The sequence below is a fragment of the Falco peregrinus genome, chromosome 5 (genome assembly GCF_023634155.1).
Source record: "Falco peregrinus isolate bFalPer1 chromosome 5, bFalPer1.pri, whole genome shotgun sequence".
NCBI lineage: Eukaryota > Metazoa > Chordata > Aves > Falconiformes > Falconidae > Falco > Falco peregrinus.
Genome location: NC_073725.1, coordinates 101,309,702 through 101,319,621, shown reverse-complemented (window position 1 = coordinate 101,319,621; position 9,920 = coordinate 101,309,702). Strand labels below are relative to the sequence as shown.

Sequence of the window (9,920 nt, the reverse complement as noted above, 5' to 3'; positions counted from 1 at the left end):
CCGCCCCCCCCTCAAGAAGAGCCAGGACACCTCCGAAGTTAGAAAGTCACAATTTATTTCAAATAAACCCAGGGCACACCTCTGGCAACCGTCTCCCGGGCGGGTTCCGCCGCCCCTGCCCATCTCCAGCGCCTGCGATGAAGAGCCAGGGCGGCAGGAGCTCTGTGGCCGGGGGCAGGCCGCAGTCCCCAGCGCTGCCTGGCACCGGAGCGGGAGGAGGAAAGGAATTCCCAGAACACGTGCCTCGTTTAAAAATAAAGTTCTATTTTTTTTCACCTGCTTAAAAAGTCTAAAATTTAAGAGTGCAAGACTATAGTACAGAAACCTCCTGCTGCCCCTGTCCCCGCACGGCCACTGCCGGCACCCAGAGCAGCTGTCATGCAGTTTGTGTTACCGGTAGAAAACTTTTTGTTACAGTCTGGGAAGCCTGAGGACTGTTAGAGATGAGGCAGCCAACGCATTAACACAAGCGAAGCCGAAACAAAAGAGTATCGGATGCAGGGATGGAGAGAGAGGTGGCAGGCTGGCGCAGGAACTGGAAACAAGAGCAAAAAGAAAAAAAACCAGGAGAGCAACCGTTCCACATCTGCAGCAGTAACGCACCGCAGGGAAGCTCTGTACCTCAGAATTAATGGCTCCTGAGCCACTTTCTAGTCACCTACATTCGTGTAACCTCGCTGACTGGAACAGGGCCGTGTACCTATTAGAGGGGAAAAAAACGGCCTTGGCTTTTGGTGTTGAGAGCTCCATTCTCCTCCCTGCCACCTGCCCCTCGAGTCAGTCACTTTACACAAAAAGCCAAAGCCCCTCGGCTCTGCAGGTTTTGCCTTGGAGTCTACAACCTCCTGTATGACACCAACACAGAAGTCACCCTGCCTAGGCTGCAAATCAAGCCAGCTCTGTTGTTTTCTCAGCAGGCATAGAAATAGGATCTGCGCTTTCACCACCTTCAGAAAGGGTGTTTTGTTGTTTGTTTGTGGTTTGGTTTTGTTTTTTTTTTTTTTTTTTTTAATAAAGGGAACTGCTGACAAAGCTCTAGTTTCAGAAAATTTGAAATTTGTTCAGGAAGTTTGGCCACAGCTGTATGGTCTAGCTTGTCTACAAACAAGTATTCACAGCAAAGCATTTTGCATGGGCACGGGAGGAGGGAGGGAAGGAGGCGGGGAGGGAGAGACACAAAACCCCATTCTCAAAGCTGGACCAATATGTAACAGCAGTGAGAGTTCTTTGGGATTAGGAAACTCCACATACCTGTTCTGCAAAGAGATTAGGTGTTACGATGGTTACCTTTAGACAACAAGAACACCAGCTTTTATGCTAATTAGTACTTTGCACATAACATGTTTAAAGAACAGTTTAAACACTGGTTCTATGCACTGCAAACTGCTGGGTCTCAGTAAGCCTTCCCCCATGCTATCCCTTCCCCTGGGTCCAACGTGCCCAGACTTTGACAATCATTTGGGAAGGGGAGAGGAAGGAAGAGACCGACCTCTAGAATATATCATGGGGAGCACACACAAAGAGGCTGCTGCTGGGAGCAGAGGAGGGAATGAAGTCAAGACACAGCAGCTGGAGCAAGGACATATCCACTGCTACAGCTTCAGCCTGGAGGGGAGCCAGAACAGGACAGAGCAGGAACACAAGGAGCCATGGGTGGAGGAGATCTCTTGCACAGCAAGAAGCACTGCTCCCAGTAACCACAGACTCCCTCCCTGCCCTTGCCCTGCTCCCTGGCTCCAGCCACCTCTCTGCAATACTGCTCTACCCTCAGCCGCTTCTGCCTTAACACCTGCTCCACTGCCAGCAGCTCCTTGGCAGGACATTCGCCCGTTCCCTGAGGATACACCCCACACTGCGAAGGGAGGGAAAAAGGAAAAGGCCTCTCAGTTCGAAATTTTCTGCTATGTACAGCAAGCAGGGCCACAGGATTAGCTCCTATGACAGCTATTCCTCTTTTAAACTGATGCATCTCTTTTGTAAAAATCCATCTGCACAATTATACATGCTGCAAATACCTGGGTCACATGTCTCAGGTACATGGAAACAGCTCTGACAGCAGTTATTCTGACATGCAGGAATTTAGCACTTTTCCTCCCTCCAGTTTAAACTTTATCAAGTGACACTGTGTAAAAGTAATACAGGGATGCATCAAAGGCAATGCTTCCACATACAGCATGGAAGAGAATCCTGTAAGTTTCCCGCAGAGCTGAAGATTTCCTCAGATCAGACTCCAGCTCCACCTTACTGGCTGCAAACAACACGTTCCTGGTGCAGGTGACATACGTGCCTGTGAAATCTTAACATGTGGCCTGCTTCCTGCAGCAAACAGGCAAGCATCAGCGTTTAAGTAACCTTTTTTCATGTTAACCCCTACTAAAATGAACTAGGTTTTCATATTTTTATTTTAGTGTATATTTTACATTAGAAAAAAGAATGTTAATAAAAAAGCTCCACATGCTCCTAACAATCAATTTTCTGATAAGTCCCCACCAGTATCAATACTAATATACAAATAAATTAATTTTGCTAGGTAATTTTCTGACTGGCTTGGCGCAGGCTCTGCACAAGCAGCACACCTGTATTCAAGTGCCCGTCCACATTGCCAACACGTGCCAGGGAGTGTGTTGTACACAATCTTTCCTCTTCATAATGTAGCAGTGTTTAGTCTCACCTTGATAAATGGGATCAAATTTTCTCAGCCATGTTACCCAGCAGGCACAAATAATCTTTACCAGGCTGCATGGCACTGTTATAGCATGGATTGTTTCACTCTGCAAAAGCCCCAAGCCTTGATTAACAACTGTATGCTACTATTCCCTCATCACTCACTTTGGCAATACAACATCCTCCCCACAAAAACAAGTAAAGCAAAAATCTACGTGGAAGACCTAAAATTCATCAAATGCATTATCTGACCTGACTCAAGGCATATCCCCCAGCGTTAACCTGGTCTCTGCCCTACAATGCCTCCGTTTGCTTTTGTTTTGCAGGATTTTGCACAGCTGATTTACAAGAAAAGAGATGTCACATGTAATCATACTAGATCACGGCCACTGCTGGTACTGTCGGGTCAGACACAGCAGCAGCCACTCTTAACACCAGCCACACTCCTCGTGCAATGCCAATGCTACAATGCCCTGGTTAAAGGAGCACTGGGAAATCTAGCTGAGATATTTTGTAACCTCCTTCAGTGCCTAGGAGGATTTCTGGGACAGAGGAAGGGAGAGGGGGAAAAGCCCATTTAATTTACAAGCAGATTAAGGAAAAACACTCCACTGCCAATTTATTTTTAAAAAGGGTTGTGTGTTATTCTAAGGTTTGTCTGTATAATTGTACAACCGTTGAAAATACATAAATTGTAATGATCTAATACTATTAACAGCCATTCAGAGAAAAACTCCCTCCCCTTCTGAAACCATCAAGGGCAGGAGGGAAATGTCCCAGGAAATATGCCAATCTGAACTCTGGCCTCTAGCATGGCAGAAACAGAAACAGAAAGATAAGAGAACAAACTGGACTAAGATGTGGTGTTTGCATGTGTCTGACTTGCAAGGGGAGGGGTGGCTTTGTCCTTGGCCGTGTTCTCCCAGAGGCAGTGCCTGCTTATCCCAGTGAAGCTGCCATTACTTCACTCGCTGCTCTCACCCCTGCACTTTGTCACTTCCTCCTGTCTTATGTATCGTGGAAGTCTTTCAGCAGGGTCCTCCGTCTCTGCTCTGCTATGTGCATCTGATTCTCTAAGTCCTGGTAAAACAGAAAGTAAGTAGAAACTGTTAGCATGAACTCCCCAGAAAAGAGCTCCTTTTCTTTAGAAGAGCCCAAGCTCCAGCCTGAGAAGCACCAACCTTCACACTTCACATGCACTCTGGATCACAAGACTGCAGATCCTTTTCCTTTTGACGCGGGCTCCCTCTGCAGTTATCTGGCTCCTGTTCTTGTCTAAAAAGCTACACACTTAAAGGAATCTGCTCCTCACCAGAGTGCTACATGCAGCAAGCACTCCTCTTCTACAACATCTGCTGGCTAAAGGTGAGTTTCTGGATCTAGTTTCTCAGAGCCCTCACCTGACTGCCTTAGCGCTCCCGCAGAAGTGTTAAGCCCAATGAACAAAATGTGGCCAGCAGGCTTAAGCAAGCAGAACACTCACCCCTCTGTCATAGCTGTCTGCTCGCTCCACCTTCCATGAGAGATTTTCAATTTCAGCTTCCAGCTGGGCCTGCTGGTATTCAAACTGCAAAGAGCAATATCAGAGACAGCAACGAGAAACTAGTTTAGTAGAGCAGTTTCATACCATACACTACACTTGAGGAGCAGACAAATGTGTTCTGCTGACAGAGCAGGTTCGTGTCTCCTCCTTAACCGCCTTCAGCTAGACAGTATCACTCCTTCCAGGAGTTTCTTGTGTAAGCACTCCCTGGAGCTGCACCACTCAGAATTAACCCGGTCAGCCTAAAAGCACTGCAAGTAACAAATCTCTCCTAACTCAGCTCATTTTGCCATAAATGGGTCACAAAATAGTCTTGTGAGCAGCTCTTCAGGCAGAGCACAGGGACTGTTAACCACTGCTGGGAGCAGTAACTTGTTCCACTGGCACAGTCAGATCCAGAGGAGAACATCTGTCCACAAGTCTTAGAGTATGTATGATGCTACAGGGAGAGACTGGATAACCGGTTTTACTGGACAACTGAGTCAAAGAAACAACCTCTTCAGTGAATTCAGGGCTATTTTTCGACACGTCCAGCCCGCAGGATGCACCAAGCCAGCAAGGAACAAAAAGCAAAACTACACCCTGATTCAAGGCTGGAAAAGCTATCCTCCAGCAGGTCTTCACATGAAATATGGCCCACAGCACTGTGATAAGTCTTACCAAGGAACAAACGCACACTTCCAGCCTCAAAACATTCTGGATAAACTGCTTGTTAGTGAAAATGCAGTGAAGTGCCCTGGGAAAATAATGTAATGTATCAGAGGATTGAGCTGCTGGTCAACTCAAAGTGAAGAGGAAAGGTGCAAAACCATCTACTATTTGTCCTGTCCTTACCTCAAACTCGGGGCTATTATTTCAGACACTGCCAGGCTCTGGAATTCAGCCCAACATGCTGCCAGCTACACCCCAAAAAGCTATCAGCAAAAAATGAAGAGCAAAAACATCTTACCAGTTTCTTTCTGGGGCCAGACTCCATGTAGTAGGCATATGGATATGTGTACTGCAGGGTGTAACGACACTGTCAGGGAGTGGGAGGAAGAGAGAGAAAAGAAGGACAAGAGTCTCAGACTTGGAAGTCAGCACAGTCACATCTGTGGGACAGGCTAAGAAGCTACCTTGTGTCAAGGAAGACTGGACGCTTCATGGTGGAATTTCCTACACCTTTCCTTGGAGGAACTTGGGCAGCTAAAGTACAGCTTCACAGAGGACACTTCCAGATGATTTTTGGCTAGTTCATGTCCTAGACCAGAGGTACTGTCCCACATATCCACAACCCCTAAATACCCTTCCTCACTTGGTGTTGTGAATTCAGCATCCTGGTGTGTATTCTCTTCTCTGTATCAAACAGGGCAAAACTACCCACCTTTGCAAGCAGTTTTGCAGCATTTTGTAGGTATTGCCAGTCTATCCACGTTCCCAAGTTGTTCATAACTCTTTCTTGGATTTTCTCCTGGATTCGTTGGTACGTCTGTGCCTCCAGCTGTAGGCTTTTATTGTGATTCTCCCACTGCAAGGGGTGGGGGTAGGAAGATAGGGAAAGAAAAAACGGCATGAGAGCAGAGTACTGCTGATGTAAAAGCAAAAGCTCTAGCAAGCAGAAATTGAAGTGGGGCAGGAGTCCAGCAAGGCAAGACATGCTGTGGGAAAGAACAGCAAGGCAGCACCTCCAGTAGCAAGTGGCGGAGGCTGTATACAACAGACTGACAGCAGCAAAGAGCAGGGAGCAAACCCAGCTCTACAGAGTGGGCATGCCCTCCGGTCACACAACGACCCTGCGTCTAACAAGACAGAAAGTAATGGCGATTCCCCTACTCAAAGGATTTCCATAGAAAGGTCAGGAGTTTAAATCAACATTTAACACGGGCTCTGTGAGCTCCAACATCCATGTGCTCATTGTAAACACAGCCACTTCCCAAAGCCTGTTGGTCTGGAGAGTCAGGAATGAACACATTTATTTTACCATAGGACTTGGCTCACAGTGTGAAGAATAAACTCATTTTAATGGGGAAACTGAAGTGCAGCAGCATTTAACATCTACCGCATTCTCTTCTAGAATGCTGCTCTGGAATTGCACTGTATGGCCAGGTGCATTGAGCCTGCTGTGTGGACAGAGATGCTCTGACTGCAACTTTTAAAAATGTGATTACATGAAATATAAGGGAAACTTTGCTACAGCCAATGGAGCTTTGAACATGGCAGAGTTTATTTAGTCTTTGTCTCTATAAGGACATACTGCAAGGAACTGAAGTTCCCTGATCCCAGATGGAAATGATTGGAGCAGTATCTATCTACTGCAGCAGCACTCAGCCTGCAGGAAAACGGTACAGTGGCACACAGGTAATACTGATTTTCTCTAGCACAAGAAAATATAGGAGCGAATATGATTTCTTTTGGCTACAACATTACTTGTTTGGATGGGAATTGCAGGGCAGGATTTTGAGTGAAAAACAACAGGGCCTGAAAATTCTGCACAGATTCTCTTTGGGCAGTTTCTTGCACGCAGATTGCTGGCAATGACCTTTGCACCAGGCAGGGAGCATTAAAAGGCTACAGCAGCTCTGGCCAAGGAGATGTCTCCTACCCTCTCAAAATAGAACAAGTACTTCTTAAGGGCCTCCCTGGCCTGTGCTTGCTGACTCTGGTTTACAATATCAGGATTCTCTTTGTACCGACTGCATTCGTAGTACTCGCTGCCGTGAGTCTTCCAGTCTCCCAGACACATCCAGCAGAAGTCTGCAGAAAACAGCAAAAAACTCACTGTGATGCACAGAAAAAAACCTCTGAGAATGAAAAGCTTCAGGAGACACAGCCCATCTGTTTTCAGATATTTCTGCTAAGCTAAGAAACATATGTATTTTGTATCACCTTGCACAATGGAATGCAATAATGAGCCAAAAATACCAGCTCGTCTTGAAGATTTTCATTATACAGTCTCCCATGCAACTACAGAAAATAAATCCTGAAGTGCTGCATCCTGTGCACCAAGACCAATGGGAAGAACTGTGTTTGTGCTGTGTACAGGCTGTCACTCTAGATTAAAGACGAGGCAGCCTGCAGTCTTATTTGTGAGTTGCATCCTCCCCACCACTGGCATACTGACCCATGCAGACCTCTAGCTGAATAAAATATGAACAAATCAAATCCAAAAGTGAACTACCTCATGCAAAAGAAAGTCTGCCCTCAGTTCTCTCAAGAAGGGAACTACCTAGGTAACTTCAGATGTCAGTGGCTTATGACAGACACTTCAAGTTAGGAGCCACTGAACTGGGAAGAAAATGGAGGAAAGAGAGCAACAGCAAAACTCTCATGACAATTTCCAGATTTCAGAGCGAGGCTGTGAGTGTACTACTGGGAAGGAAAAGAGATGGAGATTAAGTTGCTACAATACGAATCACTTCTGTGTAACTCATACAAGAGACTGAAATTTGTATTTGCAGAGTCCACCAGCCTTCTCGAGTGCTAGTCACCATGGTACCTTAGCACTTGCCTGCTCACCCCTGTCACAGAGATCCATCAAAGCATGTCCAGTGCTGCTGAGGACCCCAAGCAAAGGAAATGAAAGAGGACAGTAATCTTTAATCATCTTCCAAATAAGGTTCTGATATTACAATATTTCCTAGTGGCACACTTAGAGGGCTGAATACAAAACAGCTCACTCCAAGGCAACAGAAATTAATTCTGCCATGAAAAGATAAGTGTAAGAACAAGCTGTCATTTTGTAGATCACACAATGGGCCAAAGACACTCAGACTGCTAATTGCACAGGGATGGACAGAGAAGTCCAACAGATAATGTCAGGCAGAACAATTCACCGCTCCTGCAGTTTCATCTGGGTTGAAGCTCATTATTTCCACCACTAAGCAGAAGGATTTAAGCTGATCTGAGTAAATGGCTCAGTTCTGCCAGTATTTTCAGCTGACGACAAATACAATTACACAGAAAGCATTTAATACTCTTCTCTGAGATGGATTCCACTGTTAATATCATGGCAGAGATGGAGACTTCTCTATACAATGGACATGCCAGGAAGAGGGAGCCAAACCAGCACTGAATCAGAACCCAGCTCAGATTCACAGCCAGTGAAAAAAATAAAATAAAGCTATCACATGCAAGTCTGTAATACCCTGTTCACCTTTTACTAGGGGGGAAAAAATACTTCAGTCAATGTTCATAATTTGTCTTCATATCACAAAAAAAAGCCCCAAACCAAAGAGAACATCACCACTAACAAACACTGCAGATGAAACTGCTTCCAAACCCCACTTACCATGCTTGCATTTGGAACATTGCTGAAAAAGAAGAGACAGGAGGCACTGATTAGTGGAAAGTGGGGGGAAAAAAAAAATCTTAGAACAAGGAAGGTTTGACGTATTCAGGGAATTGCTCACCATGTGATTGCAGCCTCCATTCTTTTCAATACAGATATTGCACTTGGGACACTGGGGAAACAGAAGCATTTGTTAGATCCAACCCTAGCAACCTTCTGGAGAATGACAACACTTCTGTAATTATTCCCCTCCTGCTTTCTTTTTTATTTGTTTTTTAAATAAGCATACATGAGAATATTTACATACACCCTGCCTCCTCCCAGTTCTTGAGAAGTCAATTTAAAAAGGCGGGAGAAAGGCCCAGCCAGGGAAGTTACACTGCAGCACTGGACTGCTTGCTCAAGACAACAAATTTGCTGTTGTTACCCCTTGTTAAACTGAAGGTCTCACTGAGTTACCATTTAGCTGTTGCTCTGGCATAGGGACACAATTAATTCACGTATGACAGTAGCTTCCACAGCTACTTAGACTTCAAGATAATCAGCACTATATCCTGCCTTCAGCAGCCACTAACAGATGACAGGTAGCTGCAGAGAATCTGGCTGACCATAGAGCGAACTGCGCACTTCTTCGCTCCACTGATGCTCTGGAGTGTCTCGTTCAGTTACGTTTTTTGGGTTGCGTAGGTACAAAGGAGGAAGTGAGTTTTGCCGCTTATTAAAATATTACAATTAAAATTTGCCACAGGCAAAATGTATGCAAGGACAATGCTCAATAGAACAGAACCTTAGTTCTACAAAACAGCATTTCAGAAACAATGCCATCACATGTTGACAGCTTCTCCAGAGAATGAAGGGAATTTAAGATCTCTAGTCCACTTCCCTAACGCAACTGAAGCTTATAGCTAATTAGCCCTGTCACAATTGTCATTGGCTACAGTAGAACAAATGCCAGCTAAGAACTGTTTTGAAGTCAGGCCACAAAAATCCCCCGAAGACTTTAAAGTTCCAATCTGCAGACAACTAATCTGGAGGATAAAGGTAGTATACCTAAAACTTGTAAAGACAAATCTATAGGCAGTGTGCATACTATGTAATACTTTTTCTTTTTCTGGGGTCTAAATCTACTAGAAGTACTTCAACATCAAATTTAGAGACTTCATCTATCCCATTTGGCAGTCCTTGCCAAATCAAGGCTTTATCCCCCTCAACTTCCAGTTCACACTATGCCACACAGTTATTCAGGTTTAAACACCACTAGTGGCTTATTTGGTACTGACTTCCCACTTACTACACTCTCTCCTTCCATTTGATATACACCTCCACTGATCATTTCAAAGCAGCCACAATTCTTTTGCCCACGGGAGGGCTGCACACCTGGCTGCCAAAGACATTCACACCAGGTCTGGAATAAGGACCACCAGGTCCTGCAGGAGGGCAGCACAG

At 45.3% G+C, this 9,920-nt stretch overlaps 1 protein-coding gene across 4 annotated transcripts in view; it reads right to left on the bottom strand.

Moving 5' to 3' along the window:
- Nucleotides 1–34: 34 nt before the first annotated feature.
- ARIH2 (ariadne RBR E3 ubiquitin protein ligase 2) overlaps nucleotides 35–9,920 on the bottom strand; it is a 34,788-nt gene continuing 24,902 nt past the window's right edge. For 3 of the 4 annotated variants that reach the window (XM_055803835.1, XM_055803836.1, XM_027793608.2), the window contains 7 exons: nucleotides 8,596–8,646; nucleotides 8,475–8,496; nucleotides 6,789–6,940; nucleotides 5,571–5,714; nucleotides 5,157–5,225; nucleotides 4,148–4,231; nucleotides 35–3,744 (listed from right to left, as the gene is read on the bottom strand). In XM_055803835.1, the coding sequence (XP_055659810.1) occupies nucleotides 3,673–3,744; nucleotides 4,148–4,231; nucleotides 5,157–5,225; nucleotides 5,571–5,714; nucleotides 6,789–6,940; nucleotides 8,475–8,496; nucleotides 8,596–8,646 (594 nt within the window). In that variant the 3' untranslated portion in view covers nucleotides 35–3,672. Of the gene's footprint in view, nucleotides 3,745–4,147; nucleotides 4,232–4,867; nucleotides 4,944–5,156; nucleotides 5,226–5,570; nucleotides 5,715–6,788; nucleotides 6,941–8,474; nucleotides 8,497–8,595; nucleotides 8,647–9,920 lie in introns of all 4 variants that reach the window. The other variant, XR_008747197.1, reaches the window with a different exon arrangement.